At 37.3% G+C, this 18,727-nt stretch overlaps 1 protein-coding gene and 1 non-coding gene across 2 annotated transcripts; both read left to right on the plus strand.

Moving 5' to 3' along the window:
* Nucleotides 1–6,677: 6,677 nt before the first annotated feature.
* Nucleotides 6,678–13,079, plus strand: LOC131299857 (monogalactosyldiacylglycerol synthase 2, chloroplastic-like). The gene is made up of 8 exons (XM_058325434.1): nucleotides 6,678–7,465; nucleotides 9,333–9,505; nucleotides 10,459–10,620; nucleotides 10,719–10,860; nucleotides 11,133–11,357; nucleotides 11,483–11,545; nucleotides 11,860–11,934; nucleotides 12,549–13,079. The coding sequence occupies exons 1-8, from the start codon at nucleotides 7,208–7,210 to the stop codon at nucleotides 12,807–12,809; spliced, it is 1,359 nt and encodes a 452-aa protein (XP_058181417.1). The 5' UTR covers nucleotides 6,678–7,207; the 3' UTR covers nucleotides 12,810–13,079.
* A 5,177-nt stretch (nucleotides 13,080–18,256) lies between these two features.
* On the plus strand, nucleotides 18,257–18,363 carry LOC131308720 (small nucleolar RNA snoR100). The gene has a single exon (XR_009194539.1). It is a non-coding gene; the product is annotated as a small nucleolar RNA snoR100 (small nucleolar RNA).
* Nucleotides 18,364–18,727: the final 364 nt, after the last annotated feature.

Here is an 18,727-nt window from a genome sequence, read left to right on the forward strand (position 1 = left end):
CATTTCGGATTCCACAAAAATCTAAAAAAATATCTATAAATTTTTTAATATTATTTTATGGAGCCCTGTAAAAAATCAGCTCCAATTGATATCGGTAAGTATTACTTTTGGATTCGTAGGGACGAAACTGCTCAGTTCGCCCGTATGAATCCAAAAGTAATATTTATCGATGTCCGTTAGAGCTGATTTTTTACAATGCCTCATAAAATAATATTTAAAAATTTATGAATATTTTTTTAAATTTTTATGAGACTCAAAATGAACACAAATACGTTTTTTCTTGTGTAATTTTCTGTAAATCTTTCTTGCAAAAAGCAGGCTCTTCTCCAAATCATTAGACCGAAAAGGATCCGGATCCAATTATCAAATTGCAATCGACGTATAGAGAACAAAAAATAGAGAAAGGACTACCGTCATGATGATCAATAATATCTCAGAGACATAGGAGTATTTTCATCATGACTATACCAACTCAATCATTGTTTTTTTATCCAGCGCACCCCCGCCACTCGAATAAATTTATTTTCTTAAAAAGATAAATGTCTTTCGATTATACTTTGATCGTTATTTAATTAACATAATTTAGTGTGCGTTATAAGCACCATGAACGGAACCAAGATTTCATAAACACGGGGGTCGAATTATGAACAACAAGATTAATTATAAAATTTCAAAGTTCGAAAATCTAATAGTCATACAGAATTAGGTTTCAAGTGAGATTTTTTGGATAATAAATAGAGAAAAATAGAAAGAAAAATGAGATTAATAATCGAAGAAAATCTTATGAGAGACCGTGTATAGAGAGAGAAATTGGGTTTTGAGACCCAAAACAAACACATTCTTAAAGTATTTAAATATCTGTATAATGTTCAATACAAAATACAAGAGTACTGCTATGGGTACCGACGGTACCCATAGGGAAAATGCACCGACGGCCACCGGACGGCCGTCTCCGGTCACCGGACGGCCGATCCGAGCCGTCCAAAAATTTTAAAAAATAAAACCGAGTGGCCTCACGCGAGAATCAATGGCATCCGAGGTGTGTAGGGTACTTGATCCGAGCACCCATTTTTCGTGTATATTTGTATATACGTGTATATACACGAAAAAGGGGTACTCGGATCAAGTACCCTACACACCTCGGATGCCATTGATTCTCGCCGAAGGCCACTCGGTTTTATTTTTTAAAATTTTTGGACGGCTCGGATCGGCCGTCCGGTGACCGGAGACGGCCGTCCGGTGGCCGTCGGTGCATTTTCCCTATGGGTACCGTCGGTACCAATAGGATTTCTGAAAATACAATATCTAGGTTTTTTTAACAAATATAAAAAGGCAACTATTATTAATATTAAAATTTGAAGGAAAAAAAAAAAACCGCAACAACACAGGGGCCGTGGAGTTAATGGATGGTTCTGATAAGCACTAGACAAATTCTATAACATGGATGATTAAGATCAACTTAATGGATTGGAAAAAGCCCGAAAAGCTGAAACTGAACCTGCCCAGTTTTAAAAAATGCAGAGAATTTGGTCTTTTTTAATTTTCACTCTCTTTTTGAGTATTTTATATTTGCATCGTAATTCATATAATTGACAAAAATACGAATATTTGAACAAATAAAAGGACAATGTTATACTTCCTCCGCCCCTTTTTAGATCTTCAACTTGTAAATTAAACTTTTTATTAAAATAAACCAAATCGAACTTTGTGTTTCAGTTAATTGGGATCAACTACATTCCCTATTGATAGATCTAATAGTAATGTCAATACCTTCATACATGGTCTCTAACCAAATAGATATATCTTTTTGTCCCTCTCTTTCTCTCCAAAACACGCCATATTATAGACTTTTTCTAAGTCTATAAAAATAAGAAGGAGATCCCACTTCTTTTTCCTACACTTTTCTACCAATTTCCTTAAGAAATAACTTGTGTAGACATCATCACAAAAATTCTACCTTTAAAAGTTCTACTCCCTCCGTCTCAATTTAGTTGTCACTTTTTGGAGTTCGTGCCACTTTTCAATTGATTATATCTTGTAATTTATAATGTTTTAGGTGATTTTGAAAACATTGTATTATAGAACAAATCGAGATCTATCAAACAAGATCCATATTGGATATAAAATTCATTACCAATTTAAAGATATAACTAGTTTTTTAATCCAGTTAGAATAGAACTGAGACAAGTAAATTGGGACGGAGGGAGTACCTTTTCCAAAATTCCCTATAGAGATATCGTCATTTACATTTTTTATGTGCTCGTGTCTTTTCAAATGAAACTCAAAAAGGCAAAATAAAAAATGTATCAACTTTAATACCCTAACTTTAAAAAAAAAAAAAAAAAAACACTCATCAAGAGACAGCTAAAAGTGGAATAATCCCCAATCGTGTATCTGCTGCTGCTCTCTACCTCCGGCGAGCACTGTTTCCAGCTCCGGCGGTTGATCCTTAAGCGTTCAAGGCCTCTTTCTCCAACGTTGTGCTCCGGTGATCCTGTATTTCGCCCAAAATCACACATGCATTTTGTTTTCTATTTTTCCCCTTTTCTCAGTTGCTTGGCCCCCTGCTTTGTTTTTCCCCTTCTCCGTCTGACCGATTGTTCTCCCAACTCCACCCCCCCCCCCCCCCCCTCTCTCTCTCTCTCTCTCTCTCTCTCTCTGTATATATATATATATATATATATATATATATATATATATATATATATATATATATATATATATATTCCTCCGTTTGGATCGGGTTCCCGTCCCTTTCTTTCCTTCCCCGTCCAATCCAATCATGGGGCGTGTTTGCATGTGATTTTTTGGGTTTCTGTAGGTGATGAAAAGAGGAATTTGGTTATGTCGGAGTCCTTGTGGTGCAATTGAAAGTATCTTGGTTGCGGTTGATGTAGGGGAGCCCTTGCTGGGGTTGATGGTGGGTGTTTGGCTCACTGATATGTGCTGGTCGCCGTTATGAATGGGCGCGATCCAGCCAGCGGTTTGATTGTCCTGGGCCGAGGAGGGTTCAAGTTCCTTGCTCGTGGCAGTGGAGTACAATTGCGGTTCTGTTTGTATTCCGTGAAAAGAATTCGCGCTTTCACACAATGTTCCGTTTCTTAGGCTTCATAGCCTTCGTATGTCGCTGGTGCCCTTTATTTTAGGCGATAGCATAGTTGTGTTTTGTTTCAAGTTTGTTTTTTACACTGTGTTCTTGTACTCTTTTTTTCATATATATGTATATATGATGTTCTTTTTATATGCCAAAAAAAAAAAACAAGGGAAAGGTGAGAGTACTTTTCTCATATAAATAAAGTAACAATTTTGTGAATATAGCAGTTCAAAAACAAAACAAGTTTAGTGAGTTTACACAAATCGACACTGCGTAGTTGTAACTTGTAACCCTAAGATCGCTTTTTGTTGCCACAAGTAAAAGTAATGTTGTGTGAGATACAAGTTTTTTCATGGACCAAACAAGTGAATTTTTTTTTTTAGAAGTAACGTGTGATTCGTGTGAATATATTGGATAAGAGTACTTTAATTCGAGTACTGCAAGATTTTTATAGTAGTTATTATTTTTATACGAAAGAAATAAATTTTAAGAAATGTGACAATATTGGAGGAGTATTCATTGGCATTGGAAGAAGGAAGGACAATTTGGGTCACTAGTGTAGCGAAAAGTGAGTACATATACATAGGTACATACATTGCGTACATACACGTTTTGAACCCATATCGAGTCCTAACAAAATTATCCGAGCCGATCATTTTATTAAAAATGGTTTTTTTATGAAATTAAACTCAATCCAATGTCAGTAAAAATGTTTGCAAAATATTTAATTTTGCTTTATAATTCAGGCCTAGTTTACGAAGAAAAGTTGAATGTTTTGAATATGCCTTTATTGATTTTGGATAGAACTTTTTTTTTTGTGTGGGCCTTAAATAACCAATTTTGAACAAAATGAGCGGCTCGGATCAATTTTTAAGAATCCGAGATGGGTCAAAAATGCATATATACGCGATGCATGTACCTATATGTATGTACCTATAGCAAAGCTGCACATTAACAAATCTGAAAAACCTTAGTTCGACTATAGATTTGCTTTACTACATCCCGTTTCAGAAACCTTATTAAAAAATAAGCTGTTTATTTCACATTTTCAAACTCAAATAATATAAATAAAAAATACTTCTTCAATTTTTTTCACCATTCAAAAGATCTCAATAAGATCTATTAAACAAGATTCATATTGCTTGAAAAATTATTTGTGTAAACATATTATTTTTGAATTTGAAATAGCCTTCTTAAAAAATAAGTACTTATTTAAGCTTCTGGAACGGACCATTAATTAATATTTTCAACCGCATAGCGGCATCTGGTCCTTACAAAATCTAGTCAAACCTGTAAACAAATGGAAATACAAGTCAAGGTAGTTTTACAAGGCAAAGACTTTAGACTAAGAGCATCAGCGGTGGAATAAGCAAATGTGAATAATCAAAACATGCCATATCAGATTTTGATTATTCATTTAGAGATTGTTAAAGTTAGCAATGTCAAATCCCACATTGGTTATTTTTTGCCCATAATCAAAACCAATGGGCCCTCCAAACTTTTTCCCTTCATTTCATGCATATTTTTTGAAAAAACGGTTTATAAAGGAAAAAAAACAGTTTATATTAGAAACAGTTCAAAAAAATAGTTTTTCGAAACAAAAAACAGTTTTTCAAAAAACACGCACTTTGTTCACTTAAAAACTATAAATACAATTTTGAGAAATTTTGAAAGAATTGTATTTACACAAATAGTTTTAAAATTTTAAAAACTATAAATACAGTTTTTTAAAAACATATTTTGTGTAAAAAATAGTTTTCTATAAAAGAGTTTTGAAAAACATACTTTATTTACTTACAGTTTTTAAAAATTTTGAAAAAGTTGTTTTTTGTATAATAAAAAAAAGGTTTCTGAAAAAATCTGAAAGTTAACAGTTTTTTAAAATTATTTTTTGAAAACATTGTTGAGAGAGAGAAGGTTTTTTGTAATGTTGGTGTACTTGATTGAGAGATAAAATTTGGTTATTGACAAAATATTGCTAGCTTTGATTATTGAAGAGCCAAAATTTGATGAGTCGTTAAGAGATTGCTAGGTTTGGTTATTCTAATGTGAACACTTTTTTTATCCAACATTGCTAATTTTAACAATTTTTTGTTTTGTTTATTCTACTATGGAGCATCAGTAGTGGAATAAGCAAATGTGAATAATCAAAACATGCCACATCAGATTTTGATTATCCATTTAGATGTTGCTAAAATTAGCAATGTCAAATTCCACATTGGTTATTTTTTTCCCATAATCAAAACCAATGAGCCCTCCAAACTTTTTCCCTTCATTTTATGCATATTTTTTGAAAAAGCGGTTTATGAAGGAAAAAAAAAAATTTATGCTAGAAACAGTTCAAAAAAAATAGTTTTTCAAAACAAAAAACAGTTTTTTAAAAAACACACACTTTATTCACTTAAAAACTATAAATACAATATTGTCGAAATCAACTGGACTTGAATCTCCACGGCCTGTCATTTTTTCCCCCTTCTTGTGGGGAGGTCTTGGTTCTAATGTTGAAATACTCGGCCGGCTTTGGTCTAGGTTTGGTACAAGGTCTGTACTCCTGCGAAACCCGAACCAACCGAACTCGAAACCAATCTGAGTTATGCCCGGAGCTTCTTAAATACAAAACAATCACACTTTTTGGTTATTTTGCTTAATTAGTTTCAATAATTGAACGACACATAATAGTTTTTTTCTTCTTTTTCTACCTCTACTCATTCATAAATATTAATGTCGTGGATATCCTGCACTTCAAGTAAAAATCGAACCACGTATGGTTAAGTGTAAAAAAAAAAAAACTATTTTTTAATGTCTATCGGGTTTATGCAATTAAATGGAGTACTTTTGATTTGAGTAACATAATCACTTAAACGAATCAAACAAACCCGTTGCCATGTAACAACGTGGAGAATGAAATTTGGAACGATGCTACTAATATATATTCATACTATAACGTGGTATTATTAGTTCTTTAAAATTGTGTTCAAATATCTTAGAAGTTTTAATACAATGAAAGTGCTTTATTTTATATTCTGACAAAAATCACAACTATCAATAAGGACAAATAATATGAGACGGATGGAGCGATAAGTAAACGCCAATAAATATGTGTAGCAATTAAACAAAAAAGAAAGAATGGAAAACATTTGTCACACAATCGTCTAAAATATCCTCAGCTCTCCCTCTCAATTATCGTTCTGTGCTCACGCTCTAAATCCTTGCCATCATAAATTATGATAGTTTGGAATGTTTTTCAAAGATGCTTTTAGGGCTTGTTTTCATTCACGCACGCAATATGTGCCTCAGCCGGAAAGTTGCACTAGTGAAAACATGGTGTAAGGAAGAAGGAATGGGAAATCCAGTGCAATCCGCACTGTAGGGGCTGTAAGACGGCCGATCCGACTGTCCATTTCGACGCCAACAATTCAAATTTAATCTAAACTCTAGATGATCCAAGCCGTTCGTTGTTTGAATTAAAATTTGAGCCTTCCATCTCAAATCAAAATGAATGGCAGATGACCGCCCTACAGCCCTGCTATTCGGGCTGCACTGCAGTATCTCTCGGCATTGAATTCACATCATGATCAACCAACAAGAATATCATTCCATTTCCAACTCATCATCTTCTGTTAACAGTTCGACGACCTTTCATCAAATCAAAGAGAAAAAAAAAAAGATTCGAATCTGCCAATCGGAACATTCCGACCCACCAGCCAAATCGAACCGCTATAAGTCCCCTCCTCTATCCTCCGTCACCAACCGTTCCTGGGCACCATATTCCAGCATCCAATAACCTCTCTCTCTCTAAATATCTCTGTCCTCACCACTTCTTTCTCAAATCCTATTTCGGGGTTTCGTACCCACACTCAAATCTTTACGTGGGTTGGAGTTGTTTTCCCAAAATCAAGGTTGCTCACGTTTCTGTTCAATCATACACCCATCTCTCTCTAAAAATCTCCGTCCTCGCCACCTCTTGCTCAAATCCAATTTCTGGGTTTTGTTGCCGTACTCAAATAATTGTCTGGGTCGGATTTAGTTTTCCCAAAAACCAAGGTTGTGTTACACGTCTGTACCCGTATCCACATATATACAAATTACTGTATAGTTTGTGTATATTTGGGTATGGTGACGACGGTGGCGTCGCCGAGGAAGTCGATAAACACGGTGTTTCAGAGATTAGCCGGCGGGAGCAGCCAGAAGAAGCGGAAGTACGATGTGCAGGATGATTACGAGGGGGAAGGGACGGTGGAGATGGTGCAGATTGGGGCGGATAGGACCAAGAATGTGCTGATCTTGATGAGCGACACGGGCGGCGGCCACCGCGCCTCGGCGGAGGCGATTCGGGACGCGTTTAGGTTGGAGTTTGGCGACGAGTATCAGGTGGTTGACCCGTTTCTTGATCTGGTCTTGATTGTTTTTCTCTGCCTTGACCATTTCCTATCGGTATTTTACAGCCAGAGGGATTTTCATAAGAAAAGAGCAAAAAGGATTACACTTTTTTTTGTCAAATCACTCGTTTGGATTGAATAATTTGGTGAGAAATGAAGCGAAAAGTACAAAAGTTATATTTTCATTGGCTCCTCCCCTTCCTCACAAAATCTCAACAATATAGATAAAGGATTCCCATTTCTTATCACTCCCTTTCTTACAATCCAAAGGGAAACCAAATACGTGCGATTCCTGTGAAAACATGAGTGTTCGTATTCCTAAATATTTGTAATTTGGAATATTGGATCCGTCCATCTGCATTTATAGTTAGTTTAAATTGGAGTCTGGAAATGATGTGTGGCAATTAGGTTTAATTTTTTCAAGGACTTCATGGGAAGTTTTTAGCTTTGTCTTTACTTTCTTTTTTTTTCTTTTTGGATTTTTGTTTGGAGTTTGGCGACAAATTTCAGGTATTTGATCCATTTCCTTGCCTGGTTCTTGATGTGTCCGCTTTTCCTTGGTCAATTCCTATGTGCCTGCATATGAATACATATAGGCTCAGCGTACGTTGCAAATGAAGGGGGTGAATGTTCAACTTGTAGGAAACTACAAGAATTTTCGTAGTTGGGTTGGGAACTTAAAGTGGAAGATGAGCAGAAGTAGAAGAGAAGTATTTTGTCAGGATCTTTGTGGTTTGTTTTTACTATTTTGTAGGTGGATTGGTATCTTTGTTTGTTTAGCATGGAGGATTGCGAATGACTCCTATTAATATCAACAGCTATTTAAATTCTTCATGATAAAGCTGTCAAACTCAACGCTGAAATCCATGTTTGAATTATCAAATGAAAATTTGAGCTCCTCTTTTTGAAGGCCCTTTTTGAATTGTAATGGAAAATCCCTTAACTGAAATCTTGTTCTGTCAAAACAGACCTTAGTGCTGCCAAGGTCATTTATAATGAATTTAGATTGTAGTTTGGTAATGGTAATGAGACAATTAGTTTCGTCTTTAGTTCCTCTTTTTTGAATCTTTTTCCTTGGAGTTTGAGACGAATATCAGGGACTTGAACTCATTTCCTGTTCTGGGTCTTGGTCTTGATGCATGGATTAGTTTTTCAGTGAGCCCATATGCATATATGTTTATGTGCATTGGCCAAGTAGCCTACTTAAGTGCCTCGTGGAACTTGAGTTTCTTTGTGATTTTGATATTGGAATTATCCAACTGCAAATTTTACGATTTGGGGTTAGTATAGGCCATTTGATTGAACCTATCTGAAGTTTCAAAGTTTCTTTTGCGTTTTATCTTTACTTTCTCTTTTGTTTCTCTTTTGTTTCAGATTTTTTTGTCTTGTTATTTCCTCATCTGATGCTCTGCTCTCATATCTTAAAAGGTTTGGTCTAAGATGCTCTTTCTTGCCCCCTCTCTCTCTCCGATGAAATGAATTTTATGTCCTTCAGATTTTTTGAACGTTTTGGTTCTTTTTAACCTTTCACCTTTGTTGATTATATGCGCTAGTGGTTGATTTTCATCTGACTCACCATGATTTCTGAATTCTAAGATCTCCCTGACCATAAGAAGAAAGTACTTTTTGATGGTTTTGTTAGAACTTAGAACTCTCCAGGGTTGGAGGCCATTCCCCTTTCTTCTGGTTGTGGTCTTTTAAGTTGCTTCATCAATCTCAAGATTAACTCTGAGGCATTGGTTTCCTGAATCAAAATGCTACACTAGCTCTCTGCAGTTTGCATTTTATGGATTGAGTTCATGCTTATAATTTCGTTGTACCATTTTTTTTGGCTCACTGGATTTTTCTTCTGCTCTCAGGTTTTCGTAAAAGATGTTTGGAAGGAGTACACTGGGTGGCCATTAAACGACATGGAGAGATCGTACAAGTTCATGATCAAACACGTACAACTTTGGAATCTTGCATTTCACAGTACCTCTCCCCGATGGATACACAGTTGCTACCTTGCCGCCATGGCTGCCTTTTATGCCAAGTATGTTCTTTTGCAGTTTTGCTCCTGTTAACCCGTTTACCTTCAGTCTTCGTCGCCAGATATTTTGAGTAACAATCATTTTCTCACTTGAAAGTGGATTGTAATTGTAAATAGTGAATACCAACCACCATTTTTTAATTCCGTGATACTTTAGTTTGGTCAGCATAATGCAGAGATGCAATAACAACAGTATTGTATATATTTTAATGTTGCATGATGATGCTATTATTGATTCTGCTGTTTTATTGTCTTTATGGTGCTTCCCTTTATATAATTACTTATATAATAATCTAAAGGGATGGCGACTTGTCAAAGCACTAGATGATAAAAATGATGGTTTGTGCATTTGCTACTTTTTTATGCAAAACTCATACACTTAGAATGTGACACCCCATAGCCAGGCTGGGGCCGGGCTCCAGTAGACGTCTAGATGGGTAGTTACGGGCCCCACACTTGGTGAATGCAAAATTCTATGCTATATACAAGGCTTCTTAAAGCTGTGAGGGCGTCAAAGCTCATTGAAACTTCTAAGTTTAGCGTGCTTACCCTGCAACAATGTTGGGATGGGTGACCTACCCTGGAGCTTGGGCAGCCAAAGTGGATAATATTGTGCAAGGCAGGAGCGGCTCATTACATAGCAGGAAATGTGAGTGGTTTGTGGGAGAAAAGTGAGCAAGTTTGAGTCAAGGACAAATGCTATTTGCTTATTTTGCGTCTTGATTCAAGGTGCAAAATAAGCAAATAAGCAATGGCTACGAAACAGGTCATGTTAACAAATCAATATAAGTTAATGTTTTTTTGTTTGTGGAGTACCATAGTTGCTTTCCTTTGATGAAAAGGGCATACATCTAGCTGCAAATTTTACTCGGTTGTGAAAGAAAAATGAGCAAATTATAATTCAAGATATAGATCTCACGGGTTTCTCTAATATCTCTCATATTGGTTGGTTGAAGAGAGGTGGAGGCTGGACTTATGGAGTACAAGCCAGATATTATCATTAGCGTTCATCCTCTAATGCAACACATCCCTCTCTGGGTTCTCAAATGGCAAGGTCTGCAGAAAAAAGTGATCTTCGTAACCGTCATTACAGACCTTAACACATGCCACCGCACATGGTCAGTGACTTGCCCATTCTAAATTCCACTTACCATGTATACCGAATAATTTAAGTTTGATGTATGATATTAACTAGGAAAAGCATTGAAATATTCAGGTTTAACCCTGGTGTCAATCGATGCTATTGCCCGTCAGAGGAGGTAGCGAAGAGGGCATTGCTTGATGACCTTGAAGAATCTCAAACGCGTGTTTTTGGATTGCCCATCAGGCCCTCTTTTTGCCGTTCTGTTCTTTCCAAGGTGAGTTTTCCGAATGATATATCTATTTCGTTTTGTGTTTCACCTGATGGATCCTTAGGCTGTGTTTGGAACCGTGGAAAGAAAGAAAGAAATAATTCGTAGGAAAATCATAGAGAGTTGAACATATGATTTTGTGTCTTTCTTTTTTGTCTTTGCTTAGGTTCCAAGCCAAGGGAGGGAAAATGATTTTCTCATGCCTTCCATTTCTTTCCACAGTTTCAAAATGAGCGTTAATGTTAATTTTGATTGATTTGATTCTACTCATTTTGTAGGATGATATAAGAGTAGAACTTGAGATAGATCTAGCATTGCCTGCGGTTTTACTGATGGGAGGTGGCGAAGGAATGGGTCCCGTGAAGAAAACTGCAAAGGCTCTGGGAGAATCTCTATTCGATGAAGAACTTGGGAAACCAATCGGCCAATTGATTGTTATTTGTGGTCGTAATAAGGATCTAGTTTCTACACTAGAATCGCTCGAATGGAAGATCCCAGTTAAGGTAATTACTTTTGCTCTCTTTTTTATCAATCCTTGGTGTGCACATTTAAGTGTGAATTTATACTTTTGACCAACTTTTTCTTTGGAGCCGGCAATTTTAAGGTTTTTGATTTTATCGCGCTGCAGATTAGAGGGTTTGAGACTCAGATGGAGAAATGGATGGGTGCTTGCGACTGCATTATCACAAAAGTATATTTCAATAATACCATCTTGATATCTCCCTGCATGCCCACTGTAGGCTTTGTTTGGATCATAGATTTTTCAAGGGATTTACCGGGGCAAAGGTTCTCTCTCTATTGAAATAGCAGCCCCCCAATGGGAGGCTCGCACATGGGCTATTAGCTCAGTTAGGAAAATGATAGTCGATTCATTATCTTCTTATCTTTTCTCTCAACTTTTCCTTTCGCTCCAAAAATCTCTTTCCAGAACCACGATCCAGGCACAGCCTTATCACTGTCAAGTATTGATGACTTATGGCTTCTTTGGGTTTCTGATTTCTACAGGCAGGACCCGGTACAATTGCGGAGGCATTAATCAAAGGGCTTCCTATAATTCTCAACGACTACCTTCCTGGCCAAGTTAGTGAACGAAACACTTGATTTCTTGTTTTATCACGTATTCACGTTAGATAAACGCGTTTATTTATAAAGTGCCTGTGTCGGACGCTCAGCGCTAGGGTGAGGGAATGACAAGCGTGTCCAACATGAGGGGTTGGGAAAACCGCCGGCTGCCGCATATCTTGCAAGTTTAGTTTGCCATATCCATATATGCCTAAATGAATAAACACTCAGTATGGACGAAATGCTATGTTGTGACTAATGAAGACCATGTTTTCACCAAAAAATGAAGACGACCATATTGCCTCCAGAAAGGCCAAAACTATTATAACAAAATAATATTTGCTTTTGTCCACTGTCCGCATTGCTCAAACATAAGTTCAGATGAAGGTAAAAATACCGTAAAATAGTGCCATGGGAAGGTGTGTGGGCCGATACATTGGTAAATATCTCTATCGGAGGTCAAAAAACCTGATATCGCCTTATGCGATACATCTTGTCTGATATAAGATCCTTGACCGAGACTTACACATGCACCTACACCTAGATACCTGGAGCTCAACTCATCCAACGTGGCAGCTCTTGCATATCACATAACTACATCATTAACTTTGCACTTTATGTGAAATTCCCAGGAAAAAGGAAACGTCCCCTACGTAGTAGACAGCGGGGCTGGTGTTTTCACCCGAAGTCCGAAGGAAACAGCCAAGCTTGTGGCCGAGTGGTTCAGCACCAAAACAGACGAACTAAAGCAAATGTCAGAGAACGCGCTCAAACTCGCTCAACCAGACGCTGTCTTTGACATTGTGAAGGACATCCACGAACTCTCCTGTCAACGGGGGCCCGTATCTAGCAGTTCCTTTGCGTTCACATCGTCGTTTTCTAGCCTAATTTAATTGTGTTTCGCGTCTTTCAGATGGACTAACATTTGGTATGCAAAAAAATCTTGTACAGGGTAGACTTAAAATATTCATTCTTTGGCCTTAGAGGCTTGGCGCCAATTTTAAGTGATGTAAAAATTTTGCTGGACAAGCTCTGATGTTTGTAGAAGGGTTGGGATTTTTTCTGCTTTCTTGCTGGGTTCTTCAAGTAGAAGAGAATTGTCTGTTGTATTCTAGTTATCTATTTATCAGCATTAATCCAAGTTCCTTTGTTTTCCCCTTTCAGTTTATGGCTTTTGTCAAATTTATCAACCTTGGTATGTTGCTCCTTGAATTTTTTTTCATTTGCTGACACTGTGATAGTTGGCTTATATGGTGTTTCTTACCAAATTTTAGGGTTATGGTTGAAGGTTAGATGACTTGTGTGACCTCCTCTGCTTGAGGTTGCTTGTAACTGAAGTTAAAAGTGGTATGGATAAGGTCGCAAGTTCGAATCTCACGATGGACAAATATTCTAAACCCTAGGGCCATTGGAGGTTTGCTTGGCTGGTACCTTTAAGGCTACGCAATTAGTTGACGTGCGTACATGCTAACCTTAACATTCATTTATTAAAAAAGAAAGGGAATTGATATTCGCGCTCCAAGAATTACTTTAGGCGCTCCAAGCTACAGTGTTTTTCCAAAACTACCCTTTTACAAGTTTCAGGCACTCCAAGAATTACTTCAGGCGCTCCAAAAAATTACTTTACTCTTCTCAATTACTTAAGGCGCTCCAAAAATTACTTTACTCTTTTCCTCTGCCTCGTCGTTAACAGAAGAAAAAAGAGGAAAACGGTAGCCAACCTCCAAACCCTAGCTGTTTGTTGCTCCCGGTTGTCACCGGTAGATGCTCCTTTTCATCGCCGTTTTGCTGCTCCCTTCATTCTCTATTTGAGGTATTTTTGTTTGGCTTTGTTTTTGTTTTCGTTTTTGTAATCTCAGTCTTCCCTGCAAGAAAAGTAGTGGTCGTGCAAGAAACAGGCTATTGTGTTTTCTTTGGCTCATTATTGATCTGTTGGAAAAGCAAGAAACAAGAAACGTTATTGAAACGCGACGACAACACCCACCATAATTGGTTGATACATTCCTTCATTCTTGAATGGAAGAAAGGAGTCCCATGGGACAAGGAAACAAAAGCACTCAATCTAAATACATCTTGCGAGGGCGGACTTCTTCCACTAGGAGTAGATTATTTTGAACATCGAAGAAATCCACCGCAATAAAATACTAATGAAATTGGATTAAACAACTATAGCCTATAATCTCTTTCATGGATTAAACAAATGGAACTTACTTTGAAATTGGGGTTAGCTGCCATTAACAAATCAGAAATGATTCGTGCACAGCAAGCTGTGCACAGCAGCTGTGCACAGCAGCTGTTTTCTTCCACCTCGGGTCGCACAAAGATGATCGGAGCCGCTCATTTTGTTCAAAATATATCGTTTAAGGTAGCCTAAATTCTGAAGTGATTTTGGGTGTTTTGTTAACGCCTCAAACGATATCGAACGAAGCTCATTTTTTACAGAGACCTTAAACGATATATTTTGAACAAAATGAGCGGCTCCGATCATCTTTGTTCGACCCGAGGCAGAAGAAAACGGCTGCTGTGCACAGCTGCTGTGCACAGCTGCTGTGCACAGCAGTCTGTGCACATAGCACAGCTCTTAACAAATAGCTCCATTTTGGTAGGTTCTGATGAAGGGTGAGACTCAAGATGTTGGTGGCTTTGAACCTGACTTTACAGATGAAGATTTTGCAGAGATAAATGCCATAATAAATCTTGCAGCTACAAGTAACTTTGAAGAAATATCAAAGTTCTACGAATCAAGTGAGGGCGTGAATTATGGTGACAATGCTAGAGATTCTGATAAGCTTCCTTCCACACATGCTTGGGATTATAAATCTAGGTTCTTTTTTATTGTTTATTATTATTGGTAAAGTAAAATAATTAATATGCAGTAATCATTTTGTGGGTTGATATATAACAAGTAGTGTAGAGAAAAAAATGCTTAATGATGCTGAATGTGCATCATTGTTAGAGGAAAAATTTTCAACTCGAGATGAGCTCCTCGATAGGATTCGTAACATGGCATTGAAAGAAGGTTATGTTAAGACGAAGATTGCTTCTGAAAAGCTTCAAGTTATTCATAAATTTCGAATTCCCATGTTCAAGGAACTTGTTACTCACGTTTCCATCTTCGAACTTAGTGAGCTTTTGAAACAATATGAGTTGGCGGCATCTTCTTTATTGGATCCTTGTAGAAGTCAATTTTCAAACACAATGGGTCTACCTTGTGCACACTTTATGCAAAACATGAGAGGTGAACCTTTGCTACTTAGTGATATCCATCCACAATGGAGAATTGATATAAGGTCATTCAATATGGACGGTGGAGTGAATACAAATGGAAGTGACATTGAAAGTCTTCTCAAGAAATTTCATGATAAATACAAGTGTATGCCTCTTGATCAAAGAGAAGATAGCCAAAAGCAAATTGCTCAACTTATCAATGCTGAAATTCCATTGACTCTGGAACCAACCATTCAACCCCACAAAGGCCGACCATCGGGTTCCAAAAAAAGAAAGGGAGATAGCTCTACCACCGCGATCCTTCAGCTTTTGAGATTGTGGAAAAGGCAAGAAAATGTAGTGTTTGCCACCATGTTGGACATAATAGAAGCACTTGCCAACGATGTAAGATATTTTTGTAGTAACTTTTCTCACTATACATTTATGGTTTCAACTATTCTTTTTTATTGATATTTTCTCCCAACTATTTTTTTGTAGTGAAAAGTTTGGTTGATCGAGGTGTTCTTGATGTACGTAGTTACTGGAAAGAGGTATGTTGTAATATTTTGGTTCAACTATTTTTCTCTTACTTGATGTAGTTAGCACGCTGCTATTTTAGTTGATAACCCTCCGTTTAGTACTGTTCAGTAGTTTGTGTAGGAGAGATATGGTAGTATGCAATACACAGATATGTGTGTGTTTTGTTCTTGAAGTCAGATTTGGGAATTGTGTGATATGTAGGAGAATCGCTTTTTTTGGTCTCATTTGAGGGGTTTTATCTTCAATTACTTGATGGAGGTTAGTCTCATCATCATGGTAAAGGAGAAGGATGTGTAGTTATTGTGCAGAATCTTTATGCTGTTAAAATTGGACTGGAGCAATCATTTGAGCAGTCATCACGTATATCAATTTTTGGCACCATGAACTGGTAACCACTCTTTGTTCAGATAAAAAGAGAAAAACTAGTCCATTTGTTGCAACAATATAGGTTTTTTCATGTTGATTAGACTGAATGTACATTTTGATGGAGTTATTGTGTGAAAACTCGTGAATTTGAAGTAGATTTGGCTGTTTATACACCGTAGATTTGTAGCCGTTATGAAGATTTTGAGGAAAAATGCTAGATGATGAGTACGAAAGTATGAAGATCTTGTGTCGTTGCCGTTATGAAGATTTTGTGCAATCAACTGTGTGCTGTTTTTTGTTTTTGAAAGGCAGTTGTGTGCTGTTTTTTGTGTGAAGAATTCTGGCGATGTTTATTTTCACAGTAGTTAATGGCAGCTATTCTAGCAATGTTTTTATTGGAGAATTCTAGCTATGTATGAAGATCATGTGTCCAGATTTCCATTTGGTTTTGTGGCGTATTTCTGTTTTGTCCAGATTTCGGTTTGGTTTTGTGGAGTATTTCTGTTTTGTCCAGATTTCTGTTTGGTCTGTTTGGAGTGCCTTAGTAAATGAAGAGATAATTTGGGGGTGGAGTGCCTCTAGTAATTTTTGTATCTTGAAAAGGGTAGTGTTGTAACTTCATTAAATTTTGAAGTGCCTGCATCAAAAAAGGGAGCCCAAAATCAGCTCCCAAAAGAATTAGTTTGGACAATAGTTTGCAACATATGTTTAGAAGCATAGAAGTTAATGCAAGTTTTCACTTTTATCTATAAGGGTGTGTTTGGATTATTTACTGAACAATTTTTACCAAGAGATCGAGAGATTTAAGTCAACAAAACCACATCGTTTCTTCGCTTCATTATATCCTTTCTTTTACTTCCACTCTTAAATGCTTCCAAAAAATGATCTTTCAAACAGAGTAGTGCGGCCGATTCGGCCATCCATTTCAGCAATGGACGACTCGAATTTTAATCCAAACAATGAATAGTTCATATTTGTAGGAGCCCTGATCAAATCTGAGCCTTCCGTGTCGAGACGGCCAGATCAGCCGCAGCTCCCCCCATTCCGGTCCAAACCTCAGCTTTGAGCCCATTTATTTCACCCCCGAATTTGCATTGCCTGAGCTCTTCTTGTGGCCACTCCCAACAAGTCGTACACTTGTTTTTTTTCCCCTTCCTTTTAATTACATTGACTTTTAGTGCTGACAAGACAACATGAAGAATTAAAATTTTGTATATGTGAAAAAATTACTACTTGTTGTGAACCCTCTCAAACCATACTGCCGGCGCACGGGCCCTTGAATTCTAAACCTTTGAATTCAGAGTCGATTTCACTAAAATCTCGAACTAATGGGCTATCCATTGAATATTCGTATATTAGTTGTCGTAAATTTCAACCCATAGAGGTTCCACAACTTACATAGCAAAAGAAGATTGATTGGTTGTTGCCATTTGCCATCTTTTACCAAAAAGGAAAATTTATGTAGCCATGGAATGGTAGTTCTTGACCATTACGTACCTTGATTGTTATGCAATAAAATTCAAGATCTCAAGAGGATCACATGAAGCAAGTCAGAGTCAAAGTCTCTCGTCTTTGTATATAGCAGTACTATTATACTAATCAAACATCCTTTTATTATACTTGGGAAAATGGATGGGGGAAAGCTGTATTGGTGATGGGTGTGTTTATAAAATGCCCAATTTTCTATCACGAGTATTTATTCTTTTATGATCAAGAGTAATTGTTCGGTACTCTTGAAACACGGCTACATGGTGTCTCGGTCCCCTCTGCTATCACACACTAATGTGGTATGAATTCCACATCAATGTGCTCACCTGAAACACTACGCAGGCGTGTTGCCAAGTATTGGAAGGAGAAAGGTTGCACACAAACAGACCATCTTTATCGCAGTGCCTCCTTCTCAACCTCGCACGTCTAAGAGTAGGAAATAATTTTTCGTTGTACTTAATGGAGCCACATGGAGGTTATGGAGTAGCTGCAATGCTCATCACTAGTAATATGCTCACCAATGGAAACTGCCTTTCTTTTGATCCCTAGGATTGTGTTTGGTTCATATAGGTATTCATGAAGTGATTTCCCAATGAAAACATAAAAATGATTGGCTGGGAACAGAAATTTTGGCATCATTGTGTTCACTTTCCCTTCTTAAACCCACAAACAGCCAAGATGTGATTTGTTTAGGTGGATGTGTGATAACAAAATTCTGCTTTCCAATGTTCTAGACTATGAATGAAAGAAGCATGATAATGTGCACAAAAATTAATTTGGGTCTCTAGACCCGCTCTCTCTGATGCCTTCTAGCTTTGATTGGGGGCATGATTTCACAGCAAAACAATCGTTTGGCTCCTTGGTTCTTGAAGGTATAAGAGGGCCATTGTTTCAATAGTATTCTGAGAGCAACCACTTTGTACATGTATTACCAAAAGTTTAGTCTGTCTCCAATTTCCCCCATCCAAATCTCTAATAATTGGAGACTAGATGGGTTCCGTTATTGTTTTCGTTTAACGTGCTATAACATAATTCAAATGCAGCAATGAGCTAAAATGGAGTCTGACAAGAACCATTAGTCAAATCAGAGATACCTCCCTCCAGAAAGGGGGTTCCTAAATCCTGGTGTGCAAATCTACCATGCTCGCGCAAGTGGTAGGCTCTTGTCCCCCTTCTGTGAGGCCAGAGTTTGAGCCCCACAAGAGATGGA

Source organism: Rhododendron vialii, chromosome 1a (genome assembly GCF_030253575.1).
Source record: "Rhododendron vialii isolate Sample 1 chromosome 1a, ASM3025357v1".
NCBI classification, from domain to species: Eukaryota; Viridiplantae; Streptophyta; class Magnoliopsida; order Ericales; family Ericaceae; genus Rhododendron; species Rhododendron vialii.